This window comes from Macaca nemestrina, chromosome 16, assembly GCF_043159975.1.
Source record: "Macaca nemestrina isolate mMacNem1 chromosome 16, mMacNem.hap1, whole genome shotgun sequence".
NCBI lineage: Eukaryota > Metazoa > Chordata > Mammalia > Primates > Cercopithecidae > Macaca > Macaca nemestrina.
In genome coordinates this window covers 98,675,064-98,699,927 of record NC_092140.1, presented here as the reverse complement: position 1 = coordinate 98,699,927, position 24,864 = coordinate 98,675,064, and the positions used below count along the sequence as shown (strand labels likewise).

Genomic DNA, 24,864 nt, shown 5'->3' with positions numbered 1-24,864 from the left:
CTGTAGTTTCAGCTACTCGGGAGGCTGAGGTAGGAGAATTGCTCGAACCAGGGAGGCAGAGGTTGCAGTGAGCCAAGATTGTGCCACTGCACTCCAGCCTGGGCGACAGACTGAGACTCTGTCCAAAAAAAAAAAAAAAAAAAAAAGGAAAAAGGAAAAAGGAAAAGAAACTGTGGGGTGAGAATAAGGTGGGTTTGTGATTCTGACTCGGTATATTATAAGGACAGCGGAGCCAGCAACAAAAATACAGATCACAGACTAAGTTAACAGCTGCTGTTCAAGAAAAGAGACAACGTCACTATTACAGAAAGGATGACTTTTATTTCCATCCTGAATGATTCACACCGTTATTTAAACATCTGAAAAATCCTGAAATAATTTAAACTGAAGGCACAGAACAAACCAAAGTATTTAACTGTCAGAACTAAAAATGAGAAAATCCAAATAGTTCTGTAGTAACAATAAATTATGAACAAGTTTCCATCACCAAATATCACTCTGACCAAAAATGACTGTCTTTTGTCATAAAAGCTACAGCTTAAGCTGATTCCAAGATTTCTATGATAAAAATGAGAGTGAAAAAATTTCTTCTTTCAAAAGATGCATTATGCCACCAGGTTCAATGTAAGTATTTTGTATATAACAAAGTAGCAGTCAAGATATTTGTTGATGGATGGCTACTCCCCAAGGAATGACACATTCTTACAAACTTTAAAAAAATAGCAAAGTTGGTTACAAAATTCTATTTGGGGAGCAGGGAAAAAACTTGTTCCATGTCAATTAGAATATCAAAGCATTTCAATATCAAATTGCTTCCAAAGCCAATCATCACACAACAGTAATATACTGTACGGGCCATTCCACCTTATCTTGTTGTATGTTGATCGTACAGTGTAGTTAAGGGGTCGAACAAGTCAGTAGCAATGACTGCTGCTGTATCTCCTTTATTCCAAATAGATATGTTTTTTAAAAATCATTATAAAACGAACTGAAATAATCTGTGACATGCTACAGATACAATAAACCCCAGCAATGCAATTGCTAAGTTTGAAAATAAAGTGGTCATGCTTCATAATATATTGTACTGTAGTATTCTGAAATACATTCTCTGATTATCAATACCATTTATTACAGAGGTCACTTGTAAATTAGCTCAGATTCTGAACTAGGTTTCTAAATGAAACTTTTTTCAAGTATGTATAATATTAATAAGGTAAAGATATTTTTATCTTATTCACTTATTTATGTGTTCTTCAGAGGATAAGTGTGTTGAATAAAGGACAAAAAATGGGCTAGTCATAATTTTCAAAAACATTTCAAAAAATATGAAATAGTCTAGTGACCGAGAGCTGACTGAAAGATACATCTAAAACCTACATTTCCAATAAAACAGAACTTTGCTGTCTCCTACTTGAAACAACTAAGCTCGTAAGAAATAATGGGAAAAATAATTGTTTCTAAAATACACAAGAAATACTCCTACCCGAATAAAACAAAAAGGTCTCCCTTTCTCCTACTTAGCTGTGATATATATGTATTTAATAATATGGTTTTATCTTTATCATTTTGTTTAATTGCATAAATCACAAAAACATTTCTAGCCAAGATTACTGCTAAGAATAACACAACTCTAGAAATAATTTTTTTTTAGCAAAAACTACTTCAAAATTTCCCTACATAGCAAAAGATTCCTTTGGAAATAGATTTTTAATGCTTTTGGGCTGTTCAAGTAAGTGCAGCTTTACCATCTCTAACATTAAGTTATAATTATCATCCAAATTCCTTTGTAACTGGATAACATTATCTTTTATTCTCTACTATTCTAATAATAGTGTATTATTTAAGAAATCTCTTTAGTGTTGTCAGACTTATTTCTTCATCTTCTATAAGTATTGAGAGATAACAGTAGAAATAAACAAGAAAATCACTTTATAAACAGTATGAAGTTTTGAAATGTTGGCACCAATAAAAAATGGGGAACGGCCGGGTGCGGTGGCTCATGCCTGTAATCCCAGCACTTTGGGAGGCTGAGGCGGGCGGATCATAAGGTCAGGAGATCAAGACCATCCTGGCTAACACAGTGAAACCCCGTCTCTACTAAAAGTACAAAAAATTAGCTGGGCGTAGTGACGCACGCCTGTAGTACCAGCGACACAGGAGGCTGAGGCGGGAGAATGGCATGAACCCAGGAGGTGGAGGTTTCAGTGAGCTGAGATCACACCACTGTACTCCAGCCTGGGCGACAGAGCGAGACTCCGTCTCAAAAAAAAAAAAAAGGGGAACAGTTATCATCAAAATTTAAAGTATACTCATTCATGGTATCGGTTATGACACTGGCAGTACATGCTGTTGTTACTGGCTTCGCTGACGTCAGGTCTGAGGGATATGGGACTCATTCTATGATTCAGTTGCTGAAAACAGAGACCCACCAGAAGGTCTTTACTCCAGCCGGGGCACAGTTTGCTCTAAGCTTTGCTCATTACCTTAGGTAACATTTTAACAACTAAGTTTGAATTCTGAAAATATAAACTCACAAAGGTTAGTGGAAGACTGTTTCCAAGCTAAAAGAAATGTAACTAACTTAGGAAACCATTTAAATAAACATAAATGGACAATCTTGGTGGGTTTTGGCCCTGTGTATGCCAGCGGTGTCAGCAGCTCCTAAACCACAAACACAATGAAACCAAAGGTTTTCTTTCAAAAACCTAAAAAAGGAAGATGCGAGATTTGAAACCAATTTCCAAAATCTATACAAGGCTGCCAGGCCAACAAATAACGGTCAGAGTGACTTTGTTCCTCTGCTCCTTCAGCATGGGAACTAGTGCAGAGTGGCTCATGCCCACGGTCGACAGCCCGTTTACAGCCACGATCATGTCGCCACACCTGGACAAAGAGAGACAGATACAGAATGTTACTATTTTCATGGTATTAAAAATATCCCAATTGAGATTTATTTAGCATGAAAAATGCGGCTTCACTTACCACTTAACTGTCAATGATTAGGGTGTATAATCTACTTTGTCTGGGACAGCTGTTAAGCCTGTGCTGGCTTTCCCTTGCCAATCAAGGAAACCCCTGGGCCAACGACTCCATAACCAGTCGGTGAATGTCAAGGACAAGCAGAGTAATTTTCACACTAATTTAAGCAAAATATAGAGTAAATATGCTCTCTCTTTAAAAAAATACCAAGTCATGCATTTGAAGGGGGTTGCTTATTATTTTGACTGCTATGTCTCTATTCATTCTTAGAGCTCATACATCTGATGGTTGAAGTTGGAAATAAGACCCATACTTCCTCTTCTTTCAGCTGTTGACACTCACTGTACTCTAAGCAGAATTATCATGGATGATGAATTGGAGGACCTTTCCAGCCTTATAATTACCATAATTATCCTTATGGTTTTTGGTCTTCTATTTATACCATAAATATGCTATTTTACTGTTGACTACTTCAATTTCTTTTTGGAAGTAGGAAGAATACAAATTATAATTAACAGAGGCCCAGACTGGTTAATCACTTAGCTAAGTGATTAATTCATTTTTCCCTACGCTTTCCTCCTAAAATTATTTTCTTTTCATCTTTATCAATATAGGCTGACCTGGAGCATACCACTCCCAATCACCTTTCCACACATTATTTAGATGTCACTTACTCCTTGCAAACAGTGTACATTTTCCATCTGTATAGCATTCTATATAGAATGCCAACATTTACTTTTTAAGAAATGGCTCTTCCTTCATAAACCAGCTATTAAGAATTTACAATCAACCACCTCCTCTCTGCTGGTGATGATCTCTTGCCATGACACCTTCTCTTTTCTTCTCCCAGTGCCCAAGCTTTGATAAGACGCTGTACACTGAGCAAGGACTTTTGCTCAGTGGTAGAGGCTGGCAGAGGGGTTAAAGTCCAGGGATCTATAGCCAGATAGTCCTGGGTCTGAATGCCAGCCAACCACTTTCAGCTATTTCATTGTGGGCAAGTTTCTTAACCTTTCCAAGCCTCAGTTATCTTGTTTGTTTTAAAACAGGAATAAAGAGACTTACCTCATAGGATTGTTAAGATTACATAATGCATGCACAGCACTTAGCACTGCGCCAGGCATCCTGTAAGCTATTGTACATTCATTCATCAAATATTTATGGAGATCTTACTTTATGCAAGGTATTGTTATGACTGCTAGGGATATAACAATAAATGCAACAAGATCCCTCCCTTATGGAGCTTGCATAAACGATCTCAGGTAGAGAGGAGTGCTGTGGAGAAAAATAAAGCAGAGTCATCTAATGACAGGACTGGACCTGAGTAGGCTGTGTGGGAAACTTACTCAGTGCTCAGTGTCACATCACAACATGATGAATGAAATATGTCCGATGAAATAACTCAGGTTCAGTTTCTGTCATCAGATTAATGAAACATAGCTATAAGTGACAAGATAGTAAAGGTAACACTTCAGTCTCGATCGGGATTGGCAAATTTTTTTTCTGTAAGGGGTCAGATGGTAAATATTTTAGGCTTCAAGACCCACACAGTCTCTGTCACGACGACATCAACTCTGCTGGTGTAGTGTGGGAGCCAGAGAGCACATAAACCAGCAAGTGTAGCTGCACTGCAATGAAACTGTATTTTCAAAAACAGGCTGGATTTGGTGCTGACCCCTGACCCCGGTCTAGATCATGTCCGGTGTCATCAACATGAATCACATCATTAATTAGAACAAGACTCACTTTAATCTTCCATCATAATAAGCAGGAGTTCCCAAGACAATAGTTTTAATGAAAAAAGGCTGATTGGTGTGGTTCTCTTCGTATCCACCAACGATACTAAAGCCCCAACTTCCCAAGTAGCTTCTCCGTAAAACTATATCGTGGCAGCTATGAAGTGTACTATAAACAAACACAAAAATAAAGAAAACATTAACATGGAGGCTTTTATAGCCGCTTATTTTTGTTATAACCCCACACCATGTTATATTTACCACTCTTGGAAAAAAGAAAAAGGGCTATTAATAGATTATTTTGACAATCCATTTTGTAGCATAGACACAGTCCTAGGTAGACTTGAATTTCTCCAACTTTTTTCAGTCTTCCCAAGTGAACACACACACACACACACACACACACACACACACACACAAGTAGAGAACTTGGTTACAAATTACACCTCAGTAACCTGTACAAAAAGGTTATGTACCTATATCTGCTCACTGCATTGTCAACAAAGTCCCCAATTCTACTAATCACTTTCATCTACAAGAGGACTTACAACGTGGGACAAAAAAGGTCTGGTACTGCCAAGCCCAGCACGCGAATGAAAGAAGAAAAAGACTAGGAGCGCAGCTTCCAAAAAGAAGGCAGAAAATTCCTTCTCTTTTCTGAAGGTCCTGCAGCTTTTAGTCTACATGAGGAGTTGTTATTTTCTCCTTTACTTAGGATGTTTTCATTTTAAGGGAGACTCTTACTTGCCAAAATAGAGAAATCAATCTGGAAAACACTAACAAAAAATCTTTTTCTTTTTTTTTTTCTGTCATAGACAAGCTGGGTTCAGTGTCATGTGCCTGTAGTCCCAGCTACTGGGAGGCTGAGACAGGAAGATGGCTTGAGCCCAGGATGGCTCCAAGATGGAGCCATCAAACCAAGATGGTTGAGGCTGCAGTGAGCTATGATCATGCCAGCTTGGGTGACAGAGCAAGACCTCATCTTTTAAAAAAGAAGAAAATATACACACAGCTATACACACACATGCATATATAAATGTATCACAGACACTGAGAAACTACAGTTAGAATGCTACTGCCAGATTGGAGGATGTGTCCAGAGAGGGAGGAAAAAAAATATACTTATGTTTCCATAGCTCTATGGATTTGGGAAGAAACAGTGAGTAAAATCTTAAAAACAAAACAAACAAAAAAAACCACACCTAAAGGCTACAGAAAAAAAAAATCTCTTTATAATAAATAAGTATCTTTCATCTTTAGGTGGAACCGGATCTAAATGCATGGAAGGCAAGGTTTCCTGTTTTTAATCCGTAATAAAATAATAAATATATACAATACAAATAAAATAGTTTTAAAGATCCTGTTTTATTATTTCTTAATAAAGCCAATTCTATAAAGCAATGTTTACCATGCCAGACCTTCTCATCTTATCTAGTTTCTTAGCTCACTGATAAGAAAGGCTTCTGGCCGGGCCGGGCGCGGTGGCTCACGCCTGTAATCCCAGCACTTTGGGAGGCCGAGGCGGGCGGATCACAAGGTCAGGAGATCGAGACCACGGTGAAACTCCGTCTCTACTAAAAATACAAAAAATTAGCCGGGTGCGGTTGTGGGCGCCTGTAGTCCCAGCTACTCGGGAGGCTGAGGCAGGAGAATGGCGTGAACCCAGGAGGCGGAGCTTGCAGTGAGCCGAGATCGCGCCACTGCACTCCAGCCTGGGCGACAGAGCGAGACTCCGTCTCAAAAAAAAAAAAAAAAAAGAAAGGCTTCTGGGATGGAACAAGGTCCCATGCACTGGCCTGGATTTAAAGGGACAGTGTTGGTTATTTTCCTAATGCTGCCATCTTCTGACACAAATAGCTTTCTTGTATACACCAAGAAATTGCAGTGGAAGAAACCTCCCTTTTCAAGAAAAGCAGAGTAGAGCTGCTACACTATCTGGTGTGAAACTTGCATATAGGGGCCACCTGTACCCACCGAGGAGGACACATGGCTGTTGAATATAGCTTTGCATTCAACAGAAACCTCCACACATACATTGAATAGTAGCCTTTTATTGACAGGTATTCTTTCAACACCGGTGGGCTCAAAAATAGATTTTACTATACTGTTATTTCTCATCTAAAATCTTTGCTATTATGCCTGGCACACCAGAAAATGCTCTGAACAAAGAGGTCAATGTGCCAATCCCCAAACTAGACTGGGGTAACAGATAAGGAAAATTAAAAGAAGCACTAGGGACCAAGTTTCTCCAGGACGCTGCTGCTCTCTGCCTGCTCCATCATTAGAGGTACACACGAGTTCTGAGGTCTGCAACGTGCTGCCCGGCCACTGCATGAGTGGACCACTTCTCACCCACTATGCACAAAGAGCCTTGAAGCGCTATCTAAATGCTAGTTGTTATGAATGTATCTGAGTCAGGTGGCTCAGAAAATAGCAAATTCTTATTGTTTAATTTTATTTTAAAGAATCAATAATTTTCATACTTGGTCAAGAGTCGAAATGCTTCATAGCTTTAGTATTCTTACGTGCAGTAAGAATCTAAATGGATTAGGAAACAACAACAAATAATGATAGGAACACACATTCTTCCTATCTCAAATGTCAAACAACAAAAACTGCGGAAAGGAATGCACCCTGGGATGCCACTGGAGCTTCTACGTGCTTCTGTGACCCCAGCACTGACCAACCACAGCATATCTTGGCTGGTCACACTGATAAAAAAACAAAAGTGAAACAGCCATTCTTGAACACTAATGGTTTGGCTTAATAGACTCTTGCATCCAATAAAAATTGAGTTTAAATACTGCCTTTTTTAGGGAGAGTAAAAAAAATTAAAAAGGTATTAAGAAAGGCTTCTGGGATGGGGGAAGGCCCCAAGATTGGCCTGGTTTTTCTGATGAAAAATGCATGAAGTCTCAGCACATAGCAGAATGAGTGCTGGTAAATGACAGCTTTTCTAAGCAAGAGGCTGGGTTATCCAATCTCATGGCTAGCCCACTGAGGAGCCTTAACAGGAATAGACACAACTGCTTTCTTTGTGTACCTTTTAAAATGTAATATCCTAAGAAAAATTATCCTTTTCTTTTGTAGTTTGATTTGATGTTGCTACTTTTATTGAATTAAAGTTTTTTTTAATTCCAACGGGTAAATTTATCATGCTACACACTGATAAGGGTTGCAAGTATGATTATGATTTCCATAAAACAAGAAAGCGCTCAGTACCTTGGAAGCCCAAGCCACATGACCCATGATGGGGACCAACTGGCATCATACTCATTTTCGCTGAAAGTACTTGGCTGCTCCTCCGTGTTCTGAGTCGCCTCCTCGACAATCTGGACCTCAAGTGCTTTAAGGGCAACAGCAGGGGATGCGGCACTGGCTTTCAGCATTGCAACTGCCTCACTGTGACTTAAATTGGTCAAATCAATGCCGTTGATATTCAGCAACACATCACCTATTCAGATGAAGAAACAAGAAAAATGGGCTGAGCCACTGAGTATTCACCTACAGTTCTTTTTGTTTATAAACTAAGCAACAAAAGTTTGTTCCCACAACTCTGATGAGATAAGGTATAATAATAAATGGCATTTATTATTTCTTTGTAATTTTTATAATGAGAAGAAACCCAATACACAGAAAAACATTTCATAATTTTAAAATAATGTCATAATACATGGGAAAAAGTGTGGCCTGAGGCACCTTGACATGACTGGAAGTTCGAATCATCAGTTTGAGTTTAGTTGTGTACAGGCCCTGGGCAGGTTCATTTCTCTTAGAGTTTCAGAGATTTCTACAATTCTGTTCAATCAAAAATCATTTGATCCTTTGCCCTTAGAAATAAATGTTTAATGTATTCCGCTTTATATTTACACAGTTCTATACATAAGGACAGCCCTGTATAGTTCATTCAGGGCAAATATCAGAATATGTACAGAGAAGCTATCCCTGGGCCCACACAAAGAAATGAAACTTGTGGTTTGAATGTCTTCCCTGTTTGAGGAAGAAAAGAACTGTTGCTCTGCTAAGTAATATAATAAAAAACGGCAATGAGGATTATATCAAAGGTTAGGAAAGATTAGTTTTGTAGGAAGCAGACATTTGTGCTACAAAGTCTACAGAAATTTCTCTCTTCCAATTTATCATCAGCTTTTCAGATTATTAAAGCAAATCATTAAAAGAACAAAAAGGAAATAAAATTACCCAATACTACAACTGGACAAATAACCTTTATTTAATAGCAGCTTGAGAAAATAATTCACATACTATTCAATTCGCCCATTTAAATAATATAATTTTAAGGTCTTAGTATATTCACAGTTGTGCAAGCATCACTACAGTAATTTTGAGAACATTTTAATCACTCCCTCTATACCCATCATTCCCCTTCCCCAACCCTAAGCAACTACTAATTTACTTTCTGTCTCTACAGATTTGCCTCTTCTGAACATTTCATATAAAGGGACTCATATATGGTCTTTTATATCTAGCTTCTTTTACTTGAATAATATTTTCAGGGTTCACCCATGTAATTTGTGCCAGTACTTCAGTCCTTTTCATGGCCAAATCATATTTTGTTGTATGGGCAGACCACATTCCATTGATCCATTCATCAGCTGATGGACATTCGAGTTTCCACTTTTTGGCTACTGTGAATAATGCTGCTATGAACACTGGTATACAGGTTTTCATATGAACAGCTGTTTTCATGTCTCTAGAAGTGGAATTGTTGGTCATATGGTTAACTATATGACGAATCAGTTTAACTCTTTGAGGAGCTACCAAACTGTTTTCCAAAAACAGTTGTACCACTTTATATTCCCACCAGCAATTAATGAGGGTTTCCATTGCTCCACATCCTTGCCAGTGTTTATTATTCGTTGTCTTTTTTATTATTGTCATCCTACTGGTTGTGAAGTAGTATCTCACTGTGGTTTTGATTTGCGTTTGAGACAGGGTCTCACTCTGATGCCAGGCTGGAGTACAGTGGCATGATCTCATCCCACTGTAGCCTTGACCTCTGGAGCTCAGGTGATCTTCCCACCTCAACTCCTGAGTAAACTGGGATTACTACAGGTTCACACCACCACAGCTGGCTAATTTTTGTATTTTTTGTAGAGACAAGGTTGTGCCATATTGCCCAGACTGTTCTCAAACTCTTGGGCTCAAGCGATCCACCTGCCTTGGCCTCCCAAAGTCGTGGGATTACAGGTGTGAGCCACCACACCCAGCCTGAGCATCTTTTCATGGGAATACTGGCCATTTATTTATCTTCTTGGAGAAATGTCTATTCAGATTCTTTCCTCATTTTTATGTTGTGTTTTCTGTCTTTTTAAGTAGAGTTGTAAGAATATATATTCTAGACACAAGCCATTTGTCATATATATAATTTGCAAATGTTTTTCCCATTCTGTGGGTTATTTTTTCATTTGCTTGGTTGTAGTCTTTGCAGCACTAAAGTTTGCAGTTTTAAAGTCCAGTCTGTCAAACTACTGCCTAATCCAAGGTCATGAGGATTTACATTTGTGTTTTCTTCTAAGAGTTTCAGCTCTTATATTTAGATCTTGAATCCATTATGATTTAATTTGTGTTTATGGTGTGAGGTAGGGGTTCAACTTCATTCCTGGAAAAATAAGTTTTCAGAGTCACTTTTCTTACCTTATATACAAACTAAGTCAATGGAGACTGCTATTTTTACCATGGTAATAGAGGCTAGCTGCAACCCCTATCTATACAAATTATATAGCATTGATAGGGAATATGAAATGGCAAATGCATTTATCCCCAAAATTAATTTTGTCTTCTGCTTCACCTCCTCTCTGAGTCCTCTTCTACAGACACTTTATTAAAAGAAACATTTATTTTTCAGTGAGATGGCCCTTTGGAGTATCTAAGTCTGTTTTAATGCTAGAGGATCTTTTCCTAAGATAAAATAATCTAACAGTCTGAGTAACTGTTAGCAAATTCTGGTACTGTCGTCAAGGTTCAGCAACTTTCCTTTATATAAGGCATTTTTCTAATCTCATAGAATGACTTTATGCTTCCATAAGCAAGGGACAGTTTAAAGGATTTTAAAAAGTCATGTTTAATAGATACTTTGTAGATACTCTTTATTTTTTTAAATGTGCATTTAATTCAGAAATAAGATGTGGTAACATTTTTAAAGATCCCATCTTACCTCTCTTTATTCTGCCATCTCGTGCAAGGCAGCCATGGGGCGGCACACTGGTCACAAAGATGGGCAGCTCACCACTCTTACTTCCCCTGCCCCCAGCAACGGTCATGCCAAGGGACTCATGTGGTTCCTTCTTTACAGTAATGTGTTTTTCTTGGCATGTAACACACTGAGTAAGATCCTAAAACACACAAGAAAAAAATCATTGGATAATGAATAAAATATAGTTGAAGTGAAGTTATTACTTCAAACTAAGGTAATAACATACATGGCATTTATACAGTAATTATTTTTTATTCCTTAATTGCAAATGAAAGTAATATACAGTTCTTAATAAGTCTACTGTGGATCAATGTCAAATTTTGGACTATGTTATTTTCATATGACTGTTTATGTACCTGAAAAAACTCAGGACTGCTGAAATCTGGCAGTCAAAGTAAAATAAGCACCTCATTTGTATAATTTGTTTGAGCTTCATCTTTGATCAGCTGCACTAAAGTAAATGATGCTTTTGAGTTTTAAGATTCTGAAGACAAATCAATTAATTTTACTTCCATCTTTCTCCCATTTCTTTGAAAGACAAGTTGACAGAGTAGCACGAAAGTATAGATTTTGGCAACTGCCAGAAAAAGGCCATCGACCTATCTCCTGATTCTCACTGACTAGGACTATGAGTGCTCAAATCATGAAGAAGTTGCAAATCTACCTCCAAAATCTTCATGAAAAGCTAAAGGGATACAAAATGACTGAATTTTTGAAAAAGTTAATGACAGGGAAATAAATTCCCAACAAATTAATATTCTTCCATTTTTACTGACATTTGTTACTACTGTTTATTATTGAGATGCTCCTGGAAGAAAAAGAATTTAAAACATCACTTTTCTTTTGAATTAGAACTCAGTAAAAAATAAGATGTACATACGCAATATTAAAATAATAATTAACATTTGGGCTTAGCCTGTGAAAAGCTAATGCCTTTACATGCATTATTTCCTTTAAACTTCACAAAAGTCCTGAAATTATATATTATTATTGACCCCATTTGACAAAAGATGAAACAAACTTAGGGAGGTCATGTAACTTGTCCTGAATCATGTTAATATAGGCAACCGTCCTGGGATTAAAAACTTACGTGTGTTAAAAGTATGTACGATATATATTAATATAAATAGTATTTTGTATATGTCTATATAGTGTGATAGACTACATGTACATATTGTATATATGCACCCACACAAGAACTATCCCATTAAGTGTACAGTGCAAGATAATGTCTCAGAAGGTTTTAACACTTATTAACTGTTAAGAGAATGTTGTAATTAACACCGTTAATATAAAAAATAAAAAATACAAATTATATTTACAGAATTATAACATTTCCTTAAGTCACATTAGTTTAGAGAACTGACATGTATTTAACTGTTAATAACGGCGTTTATCAAATCTCTAAATCAGGGCCTGGAATTCTAGGCCTATCTACCCTTCTCCAGATGTGAAATTATACTCTTGAAATTTTACCAAAGGAGCTATCTGTAACAGCAGCACAGTATTCCCAGAAAATGTTATGATCAAGGAGAAAATTTGTAAACATTTTAAGGCAGTCTCCTATCCAAAGGTATGACATTTTTGTCAGCAGCCTTCAAAATTAGACAAACACAACTTTATTCTGAAGACAACTCAGGTAAACTCAACCTTGAGTATATTTATTTAAGCAGGTTCAGTTCTTACATATTTAAGCAGTTAAGTGTGGGTGTTTTATTACTCTAAGTGTCTGAAATGTATGCAATTTTTACCCAGGAACCAAACCAAACTTCAAAGATTATACTCAGTATGCTTCAAGGAACTTCCTAAAACTACATGAATGTTTATCAAAACAGCTACTGGGAAGCTTTGTAGTAGACTAACATATATACTATATTTTTTTCAGAATGATTATAATTGTCTGAAAAGATTGTTCTGGTGAATTTGCATGTTTTCTCCCTAGGAGACTTTTACTATGCTGTATCAGGATTTGACATAACAAGCAGAGCATGTTAGTAGTAAATAGCTAAATAAACACATTCCATTTCAAGTGGTTTTTCTAACCAGCCAGGTTTGCAGAGTGCCTAGAACAGATTAAGTTCAGCATCACTATTTAGAACATCGTCATATAAAATTAAAGAGAATCAGAATTAGCATAGTTATAACAGAAAAATACATGTGCCCAAAACAAACTGAATTAAGGACAGTTTGCTATATGAATACTGGAATTATTAATTACAGTTTTTCAAACTCTCTTAAAACTGTAATATTGTTATATATACCCATATCTCAAATTATAAAATTCAATAACATAAAAGATTCAATTACCAACTTGTACCTTATATTATAGTTTTATATGTACACAAAACTTATAAAACAAGGACTAGGTATATGAAACAATGCCTATTCAAAAATTCCTATTTAAAACAATTACACCATTTCCACAGTCATTATTTAAAGGCAAATTACAGGTTTCCTTCATACATTTTGAGTTTTGCTCAGAAATGAGAATGAAGTCTGTGATTATAATTTCTTTTAAGTATTAACTAAACCAAAGACCAGTGACAAGTCTGTATAGAACTTAAGCTCAGAAAACCATATAAACCTGGCCGGACGCGGTGGCTCAAGCCTGTAATCCCAGCACTTTGGGAGGCCGAGACGGGTAGATCACAAGGTCAGGAGATCGAGACCATCCTGGCTAACATGGTGAAACCCGTCTCTACTAAAAAATACAAAAAACTAGCCGGGCGTGGTGGCGGGCGCCTGTAGTCCCAGCTACTCGGAGGCTGAGCCAGGAGAATGGCGTAAACCCGGGAGGCAGAGCTTGCAGTGAGGTGAGATCCGGCCACTGCCCTCCAGCCTGGGCGACAGAGCGAGACTCCGTCTCAAAAAAAAAAAAAAAAAAAAAAAAAAAAAGAAAACCATATAAACCTGATGGGCCAAAAATACTGTCTTTAAGCTATGCTTTCTTAGGGTACCAGAGACGGACTCCAAAGCTAATTACTCACTCAAATGTTGTACTTTCAGGTGACAATAAAAAAGTTTTTGCTTAGTAAAGCAATTTAATTTTACTTAAGGAGAATTACTCTGGTAGCTCACATTTAGCTTTTATTTTCACATAATTGGGTAAGCATCATTCGCATCATTGTTTTAAAATTCCTGGCCCACTGGAAGTTAAGAGTTCAAATGAAGGATCAAATGAAGTAAATTATACCAAGAATGCTAAAGTACCATCCTTTTAGATTTCTGGACTGAAAGTGAGGTAGCATCAAAATTCTCAGCTGAGGTAGAATACATTATAAAACCAGGGAAATACTGATTCTGAAGAAACAGTAACAAAGCTTAACATATGGGAATTTTAAAAGATTTAGGGTAATATTCCTCTAAGCTTTAACATAAAAAGAAATATGCTATATATGTACCTATCAAATATGTAAATATGCTATATATGTACCTATCAAAATTCATGATTCATATGTTTAATCTTCACGTATCTAATTCTGGTTCTGTAGGCAACAGGCTCAATTACCAAGTATACATTTATCAATCTTGTCTTCATTATGTCTTTTCAATAACTAACTCTTACATTTAAATAAGCAACCCAAGATAAATTCCACTTTCAAGTAGGATTAAACAAGTAGAAGATTTCATGCTTCTCGTTTATCACCTGGCAAAGGAAACTTCCCCTCCAAGCAACTATCTCTAGTTCTAAGGAACAACGCAGTCACTCTCCAAGGTAGCAAAACATATACATTTCACATTCCAAACACCTATATTTTTCAACAGAATAACAACCCTCATTTGAATCTTTTTTAAAAAAACTACTTTATTGAGGTATGACTGACACACAAAAAACCTTCAATGAAATCTTGCCAGCTTGTAACGATGATCCTTTGATGGTGGCATAAAAAAAAAATCCTCACCTTATGTGAGCTTGGTCTGCTGTAATACGGTGGTGGTGTGTGGTGCTGGCTGCTGCTGCTATGATTTCCTGCTTCTCTAATGGTGTTACCAGCCTGGGGCTTCCCTGGTCTAGCAATTGTTAAATTCACTCTCTCCCCACTGGCCTGGAGAAAACACAAATACATTACCACAAGTGACTAATGATGTTTGTAATTTTAAAGATTACACACAGTATAACTTTCAATGCACTTCTCAATCACGGTACCAGGGGATCATCTGGGCAGTGACTGCAAGCACCTGGTGGCAAGAGGAATGAGTTCGTTTCATTAGCTAATATCTTAAAACTGCTGCAGTTGAAGCACATACACACAAAATTCTTGGGCATGCCCTCTGCAACCCCACCTCCAAAATGACCAAGGCAAAGTGGTCACACTGCCTGGGTTCTTATCTCCCCATGACTGGTAACTTTTCTTGTAATACTTCTTTGCATCTTCAAGGTTGGCCTTGATATTGCAAGACAGAGCAAAGGAAAGAAAATAAAAGGAAGAACTGCTTCGAAACTTGATTAAAGTCCATTGTGACTTCTGAAATAAATTTCCATGGTGGCTACTTCCAAAATAATAATGAAATTCTGCACAGCTTTGTTTCTGCCTCTATAGGTCTGAGTCAAAAACAGGACATCAGCATCAATATTCTTGAAAAGAATGACTACAGAAATCCTGCATAACAAGACTTTGTATGTATGTGTGTGTATATATATAGCATATGTGTGTGAATGTGACACACACATCTCAAGTGTTAAATTATTTTAGAGGTTCATGACTATCGTTTTAAATTTAGAGGCTTGTTAGCTATCATATTTTGAACATATGTTTACATTGGTTACATTTTTACAAGTTATTTAATGCTTCCTTTTAAAGTAAAAGTCTAATTTATTTGATGCTGACTCTTCGTCATGACCACAATGCCATTTTACTGTAATTCCTACAGGAAAATATGATAGCCTGCTTTAAAGAAATTGTGGTACAAAGTGGAGACCTCTCCCGTGATTCTAGTCAATAATGTTAAAAAATCACTTTATTTTCAATTCTTACATTAGAAAATAAGTGAGAAACAAGTTTAATGCCTTACTAAAATCATTTACTATTGGTCTCCTTTTAAGACATGGAGTATATGTTATTTTTTAAAATCCAAAAACAATAAGGCTTTTACTTATTTTCAAAAGGAAACAAATTGAGCAACTTCAGTTTTCCATTATTTGGGGAAAATTATAGCACAAAATACGATGAAACTATAACATCCAAATATAAAATATGATCATGGACAATTTAAAATATATTTTCTACCTGTGTATCTGTATTTTTTTCACATTTTGGTTAGAAATTTAGTTAGAATCATCCAAATAAATGAACTAGATTAGATAATTTAAACGTTGCCTGAAATACATATAGTCTATCTATTATTTTCTGTCTTATTGATCCGGCCTCTCACTTGACTCTTTCACTCAAACAAATGCTACAACTCTATTAGCTTTCTTCTTCCTCCTCGTCCTTTCTCCCCTCCCTCCCACCAATCTCCGCTCTTTCAAGATGAGCTGGGTTTTAGTGGTGCAGCTGCTGGCTGATATCCACAGACATAGGTCCTAATGTTGCCTTTAATCTGAGGAAATTTTAAGGCATCCAATTTCTTTAAACCTCAAGTCTATGAAATTACACCAATATCAGAATCTCCTCTCAATACAATAAAGAGGGTTGAGACCAGGGTTTTCTTATAGTCTTAAATTTTCCTTGTTATTTCCGTGTTGTAAACACATTTTGCAATGACTATCGGCCTAGCCTACTTCCTGATGCTCAAGGACAGAATTCCTGGTTTCCTTTACAGTGTTTTGTTTTGCTGACTTTAAGGGAAACATCTCTTTGTTGCATCCTTATCACTGGAGAAGTCGCTCACACCATTAAATGCTATGGCGTGTTGCAGAACGTGTAGATCTTGCCTGGAGGACTTTCCAACTTCCCTGTCTTCATGCTTTTGTGAAAAACATGTTCGTCCTCTAATAATGACTATCTTTACTTACGTCACAAAGATGCTATGAGGACAAATTTTATCATGTATTTTAAACACCGTGAATTCCTTAAAAACAACAACAAAGCACTACCGAGATAAGAGTTACTCTTCCCCTATTTATGTAGATCCTGACAGGGAGTTAAGAGACCAGGTAAGTCAGATCCTTGGTAATCACAGCTCTTTTAAGCCTCCCTTTCCTCACTTCTAAAAGGTGGACACTACCATCTGCTACATCTGGCTTAATAATAGAACCCAGGACCCAAATGAGAAATGAGTATGAAACAGTAGAGCCTACGCTCTGTAAATAATCATCCCCAAAGTTCACAGGGATACAGTTTTTAGAAAAGACTATCTCCAATGAAGCTATACTAGTGTGGATTTTAAAGAATTCAGGTAGCCATACCTGATTTTCTAATGAAATATAAAATGTCCCCGGAATTCTGATGTTATTGGCCAATGAAAACAAATACTGCTATACGATCATTTCAGCCAAGCCTTTGGAATGAAGGCCCAGAGGGTTTACCTGAATAATCTGGGCAGCAAGCTCCGGAGTTCCATGCTTCAGGTCGTGCCCATTGATGGCCAGCACTCGGTCATTGCTGCAGAGCCTGCCGTCCTGCGCAGCCAACCCCCCTTCCAGCAGGTCAAGAATAAAAACCCCTGGCTCATCTGTCCTTCGCACCAATTTAATGCCAAGCTGTTCACCAGAGTCCCGTTTGTGAAGAACCACTTGGAAAATCTCTTCTCGCGGAGAGTTACTATCAGAATGGTTGTGTGCTCGGTTGCCAAAGCGCCTCTCTCGAAGCACAGTAAGATGCAGTGTGTTGCACGGCTGGGAAAGGACAGCTCTGGCATAGTTATGGGACACGTTGCTGATATTGTAGTTGTTGACCTAGAAAAAAAGAATTGTGACCAAACTGTGACAACCTTTCATTTTTCCAATTTGTAGGAACGTTTATGTAACATTTCCAAGGGACACTAAGTATTGTGAGAGTGCTAAGTATGGTGAGAATGCTATACAATCATTATTTACAAAGAAAAGCACATTAAAGACATTTAAAAATAGAGTTTCTAATATTAACTTACAATGATTAGCATCAAGGAGACAAGAGTAGCTAGGATCACGGGCTTTAATGACAGTCTTGAATTAGAGTCCTAGGTACTATCATTTAGTAACTGATAACCTTAGGCAAATTATAGAACTTGTCTAGATGAGTCTTCTCATCTGTAAAATGTGTTTTACTTCATGTGATCAGTATGAGAATGAACAGATCAACATGCGGCAAGTGCTAATGAAATAAATACTAATTCTAGTGGAACACAAATTTAAGTTTTACTAGATTACAAATTTGCTTTTACCAAATTAAATACACTTAAGCTAGAGAAAATAAATTGTTATTTTAAGGAAAGTAGCACATTCCAGGTATACAACCTTATTTTAGATAAGTGACTTTTACTTGAAAGAAAACCAGGTTAATTGTAATTTCACTCTAATTCCTCAGCACACAAGTATTAGGCTGGTGCAAAAGTCATTACAGCTTTTACCATTAAAAGTAAAATAGAATGTATATCTAATGCATTATTCAATAGTCATATAACATTTATGTATCCACCTTTATAACCTTGAAAAAAGTATAGTGACTGATCCTTGGATATGTAACAGCACTTAGAAAATACACCTAACTTCAATTATTTCTTTAGTTACAAGAGATGAGCATGATTCTTAGCATTTATCACAATTAGAGTTCTTCTCTGAATAGATCTGAGATGAAACCAACATCCTCTGACCATCTGTTATATGACAGGCTCTGAGTTAGGTGCTTATGATCACCTAAAATTCTTAAATCTTTTTCACACAAATCCACATTAGGCAAGACTCCCCTCTTCCTATTTACTTAGGATTGATAGTTGTAAATACTACTATTTTGAATTTTGTTGATTTTGACCTATTAACATCTTTCAGAATTCAATCACCAAATGCACAGATGTTACACACAAACTTGCTTTCTCCCAAGTCTGCAACATCTATGAATTTGGTAGTCATCCAAGTCCTTGGTAAAAGTATTGAATAATACAAGGTCAAATGGAACTTCTGAAGTTCTATTATATTTAGAAAGCAGCTTCTAAAAATCCAGGCAGACATAGATACATTAGTTAAACCACCATTTCCAGCTATTTAGCTAAAAAGCTACCCTACCTGTAGGTTCACATTTTTCTATCTTACATTCAGACATATCACACATATCACAAATGACTTTACAAAATGTCTGACTAAAATCCAGCCATGTGTAAATATGCAGCCTCATCACATCTTTGTGAAACAGGCTGGGGAATATTCTACAACTGGAAAAATATTTTTCCTCCAGGAATGCATGGTTGCCGGTGAAATTCAGATAAAGCAAATAAAATATTGTTTCTAGATTTCGTAAAAATAACATCAACCCAGCAAACTATCTCATTTTTGAGCTAAATGTGTTTTTTTAATCGATACAATCAACAGCTGTAATTATTTTCCTTCAGAACTGAAAATGCCCACATTACTGATGACTTCATTAAACTGAAAATACTTATTCTTAATAATGTTCTAAGTTATATTACTTTTATTAATAATAATGATATTGAGGTAATTTATAATAGCAGTATTTTTTTTCTTCAAAACTGCTCAAAGAGGCTGCACATGAAACTCTAAGAGTAGCAAAAGGCTCTGAGGGCATATGGTTCTTCTTTTCAAAGAGGCTATTTAATAATGTTTGTGTATATAAATAAATATATATAAATATGGGAAAACCACCAAAGCCATACACACTGCTTATGTATATGGTCTGCAAAAATGAAAATGCAAGCTAGCTCTCTAGTCTGCAAATGAACCATCTTACTGCCTCTTCAAAATTTTCAAACTGGCTCACTGTGTTATATTTATTCAGCTTATACAAAGTTGGAGGTAACCAAAGAGGCCTCCTTCCAAGTGTTTACTTTTGAATAACCTTAACTAGTCCACATGTGGGAAAGGGGAGTGGCTTTATGTATTGGCTCCAACACACCAGTTAAAAGCCAATCAGAAGTCAGGGCCTATAACAGGAGAGACTCTTTGTGAATGCATTAATCAGGTTATGTGCTCAGACCTTTCTTATCAATTTGAATCATTAAACTAGATGTAAGATTGCCATTAGTGGAGTTATTAGTATACAGGTTACCGTAAACAGTAATAATGCAGTGGAATTTCTACAATGTAGACTTTATAACTCCGAATTAATTCCCAAAAACATGGTTGATAATTTCAGATAATTATAATCTTTTGAGGTCTAAAGATTCAGTTGTGTTAATGAACCATTCTCTAAAATAGAAACGAGCCCACTGATGAAATGTATTAGTAAAAAAACTTAAACGAATCTCAGTTATATTCAAAGAAATATAAATAAAAACATTTGTTTTTACTTTGAAAATTAAAAAAGAGAATGAAAAATGTATAAATATGGTAACAATACTGGGCTAGTAGCAAAACACAAAAATAAGTGTACATTTACATTTCAGCTAAAAAGGCCAGAAGAGGGAGAGTCAAAGAGCACTCAGTGGGCTGCAGAAAAGGACTATCTGCCTTTCCTGGTCCTGATCGCCAAAGTGTCAAGACGTCTGGGAGGACGAATCTGGGAAATGAGTTATAAGAGTCCCTCTCTGCAAAATCAAGTCAGGAGCTAGGACATAAATAATACAAGGGGTCCTACAAGTTGTGCCAGCCTGTGCAGCTAGAGTACTAATATCACAAAATGCAGCTAGGATAACTAAATAGCTAGCTATGACTGGATCAGGAATCTGATTTTATATAAGCTGGATTAGTTATATTCCTGTATTCCTCTATTATGTCTAAGTATTTGGTAAAAAAAAAAAAAAAAAAAAAAAAAAACACTGAAAGTTCAGTCTGTCTCAGCCATGCTAGGGGTAACGAAGGAAGGGTTTTGGGCTTGATATTAATTATTTTCAGGAATAATACACCATGAAAAGCAGCATACAAGTGGGAGTGGAAACCAAACCCAAGAATCCCTAGTAGGGTCAGTCCTGGCTGCCTTTGTAGCCTCCCCCAGACCCAAGTCTAGAGATTTCTTTTCAAGAACTAAAAATCCTAACCAAGTTTTCATTCTAATAAAGGAGATGGCTATTCCCAACAGCATGTTCTATTCAAATTCACTCTTTTATTGACTCAGTAAGTATTTTCTGAGCACTTATTACAAGCTATGAGAAATCTGTATCATAATCTGTACCTTAGGGTGGTTGCAATTACCTTAGATCATGCCTACATACATAAAATGTTCAAACAATTCACTGTAACTGAGCACGTGCCAAGTGATGAAGAGAAAAGTGATGAATGTCAATAATAACTAAGGTAGGAGGAATCAGTGTGGGGGAGAATGACTGAACAAAAAGCTTTAAGGATGAAGGTGAACAAACTGGCGCATGAGATGAAGACAGGCTGCAATGTGGGAATAAGGTGTTTGCAGGAAAGGAAGAAGACTGCTATGTCTGGCTCTTCCACTGGACTGTATGTTCCATGAGGACAGGTCAGTATTTTGCTCTGAAATGTACCACCAGCAACTAGTACAGTGCCTAGAACGCTGTGAGAAATGAATGAGCTGGTGTGCCTGAAATGAAGAGTTGAGATTAAGAAGACGGGTTGTAGAAGAGACCACGGAGGACCCTGACTATTAATCAGTCTGGACTTGACCTTCTAGTTGAATCTTTGCAAGGCAAGCAGGGTTACTGATGTATTCACCTGGCAGTGATTGTTTCAAATTTAAGGGAGAAGAGTTGGGAGGCAGAAGTATATGATAGGGTATTCTACTAAATTAGATATGAAGTAGAGAAGTCCTAGACTCAAGAAGTGGCAGCAAAATGGAAGTAGCGGGTAGATATCAACAGGTCATGGTGAAGGACTGAACCACAAACCCAAGGAGAGAGAGGAATCCCTGTGCTTAGGTTGACAGGAGACATTTTTTCTTGTTCATGAATATTTCTTCTCTCTCCTAGAAGTTATCCATTTTTAAGCTTCAATTATTATCACCTTTGTATGATGAAAATAGTCCAGGCCAGTATTAACATCAACTCTGATGTCGTAGAACTCTTACCATCCTCCTCCCCTCATCTCAACTTGCCCTCTAATAAAATATCTTGTCCCACGCTAGTTATTTTTGGAGAATACCTGTTTCTTCTTAAAGATCATCTTCTGAAAGGGCAACCAGTAAGGGGAGCGAAGGAGATTACTGAAAATGCAGAGTTATAATGTTTGCTGAGGAGAGTGCATTAGGGAGTTGATAGGAGATGACTGTAAGATTTCTGAATTCTATCTTATAATCTGTAGTATAAATTATGAGTGCTGCACAGTTCCTTCTTTTCTAGATTTTAGTAACCTGTAAAGGATAAATCCAACAATGAAGGTAATGAGTGGGAAAACTGGGTGTAAAATAAAACCAATGAGATGATAATTTCAACACGGATGAAGGTGACCCTTGAACAGCCGTTCAAGAAGTCCAAGCAGGGAGAGGCTAGCCAGCCCAAGGAACAGTCCAGCTAGTTCAGCGAGCCTGAGATCATGTGCCAAGCCACATCGCATGCAGGACTGAAAATTAAGATAGGAAGAAAAAAATGCTCTGTGTATATGGGAAAACAACACAAATTACAGATAAATTCTGATGTTTTGCATATAGAAACAGTAAAACTAACCTATATATAATTTAGGTTCCACAACACCACAATTTTCTAAGGTTTAAGTGTTAAGAATAGAACAAAAAGGCACAAGTTAACAGAATAATTAAAACTGATACCTGAAGAATCTGGTCTCCAGCAAGAAGTCTCCCGTCTCTGGCAATGACCCCATCCCGATAGACCTCCTGGATGACAATGTTAATCAGTGGTGTTTCGTTGCCACCCACAATGCTGATTCCTAACTGAATGTAAGGATTGGACCGATGAATTTCAATCGTAGTGATTTCTCCTTCTGGTAAACTAAGTGGCTGTTGTGTGGCTGCCAAGTTAAAAATGAGACAGACAAAAACAGATGTTTAAAAAAAAAAACCCAACAATTTATATTCTGATTATCTTCAGGTAAATATGTCACATTAATACATGATTAACAGCTAAGCAGTATCATGGGATAAGAAACAAAATGACAAAATATCTGTTGTTAAGATTATCTAAAAATTTTCTCTACTGAAAGTGATCGGTAAATAATAAATAGCTACTATATATCAGATCACTAGGGACAACACAGTGATTTGATTAAGAAATATGAAAAGAAAGTCATCCAGTCCTCACTGATGAGTGAAAGTTTGGACCACGAAACAACTGTACATAATGCAAGGCAGTACAAAGGAAACACTAGCTCTGTGGCGTAGAAACAGCACAGGTGTTGAGAGAGTAGCCACATCAAGCGCCTAAGAAGCGGTGGGTCTTGAACGGATACGTAGGAAATGAAGAAGGCGCATAGTTGCAGCAGGAAAAATTCAAATTTTTAGTAGAGCTTGGAAAAAGAAAATCATTTTTAAAAGGAAATATCAAGGGCCCACTACCATGATATGCCCAAGACCCATGACTACAGGCCTTCTGTTAATTTCCTAGTGGGTTATAGAGCAGTGGCTGGTACCAGAGGTGTATAATGGTGAGAAGCATGGTCTTGGAGTCAAATACAAACCCAGTCATTTACTGGTTGTATAAACTTGACCAATTCATCTCTCAAGCCTCAGTTTTCTTGTTAAAAAAAAAAAAAAACAAAACCCAAACTTAAAATGTTACAAGCATCTAAATAGCTAATACATATAAAATGTTTCGCACAGCACCTGACACAGAAAAGCATCTGTGTTGTTCTTGATGTTGACTTATGACAAGCAGCAAACAAGTTTCTGAACACAGACACACAGACGGTAATAACCATGTGAATGACTAGGGAGTTCACAGACTGCAACAGAAAAGGGATGGGTTAGAATCATCTGCCTCTGGGGTAAGATTTGTGATTTGTTTCTAAAATGCAAACTGTTAGAATCGTACAATGAAAAGGGTGAATGACGTATATAAATTATATCTCAATAAAGTTTCTTTTTTTTTCTTCCTGTTTTATTTTTAAAATTTTTCTTGGCCGGGCGCGGTGGCTCAAGCCTGTAATCCCAGCACTTTGGGAGGCCGAGACGGGCGGATCACGAGGTCAGGAGATCGAGACCATCCTGGCTAACACGGTGAAACCCCGTCTCTACTAAAAAATACAAAAAACTAGCCGGGCGAGGTGGCAGCGCCTGTAGTCCCAGCTACTCGGGAGGCTGAGGCAGGAGAATGGCGTAAACTTGGGCGGCGGAGCTTGCAGTGAGCTGAGATCCGGCCACTGCACTCCAGCTTGGGCGACAGAGCGAGACTCCGTCTCAAAAAAAAAAAAAAAAAAAATTTTTTTTCTTTAAAGAAGAAAAAAGCACACGTTGGGCAAGCGGTGGGAAGAGAGGAAACAGAGATGAAATACACAAGGAGTTGCCGCACACGTACTGTCAGCTCCGGCGCTCTCCTCAAAGGCAGGGTTGTCGAGGCCAGGCTCCTCACTCCACGCGGGAAGAGACGCTGACGCCAAGTGTCGCTCCACAGGCCCTGCGCCTGTCCCCACACAGTCTGTTTCTGGAGATGAGGTACCTGCAGGATCTAGTAGAGTGGGCCCATTTTCATTCTCAATCTCTGCCTGAGTTCTACTAGTTTTCCTTTTCTCCAGGGCAACTCTCCGATGAGAAGCTCCAGGACATCTAGAAAAAGAATATCAGATGGTTTCCAGATGATTTTGAAAACAAACAAACAAACAAACAAACAAACAAACAAAACAGGGAGGGAGACTAATAGCTCGTACCACAACAAAACAGTGGCCACAGCTTCTACACAAACAGAACCAGAGGCTCGAAGTACCTACAGGCAGTACATAGTCCTGATCCTAATCTCCACTCACACTAAGTTCTTACTGCTCCATAGAGCAGA

General features: G+C 37.4%; 1 protein-coding gene across 2 annotated transcripts in view; it reads right to left on the bottom strand.

The window, feature by feature from the left end:
- Window positions 1-300: 300 nt before the first annotated feature.
- LOC105490208 (ligand of numb-protein X 2) overlaps window positions 301-24,864 on the bottom strand; it is a 76,310-nt gene continuing 51,746 nt past the window's right edge. The window contains exons 3-10 of one of the 2 annotated variants that reach the window (XM_011755610.3): window positions 24,391-24,638; window positions 22,689-22,888; window positions 17,399-17,767; window positions 14,832-14,975; window positions 10,891-11,068; window positions 7,938-8,169; window positions 4,726-4,884; window positions 301-2,883 (exon numbers count right to left, since the gene is read on the bottom strand). In XM_011755610.3, the coding sequence (XP_011753912.2) occupies window positions 2,748-2,883; window positions 4,726-4,884; window positions 7,938-8,169; window positions 10,891-11,068; window positions 14,832-14,975; window positions 17,399-17,767; window positions 22,689-22,888; window positions 24,391-24,638 (1,666 nt within the window). In that variant the 3' untranslated portion in view covers window positions 301-2,747. The remainder of the gene's footprint in view (window positions 2,884-4,725; window positions 4,885-7,937; window positions 8,170-10,890; window positions 11,069-14,831; window positions 14,976-17,398; window positions 17,768-22,688; window positions 22,889-24,390; window positions 24,639-24,864) is intronic. The other variant, XM_011755611.2, reaches the window with a different exon arrangement.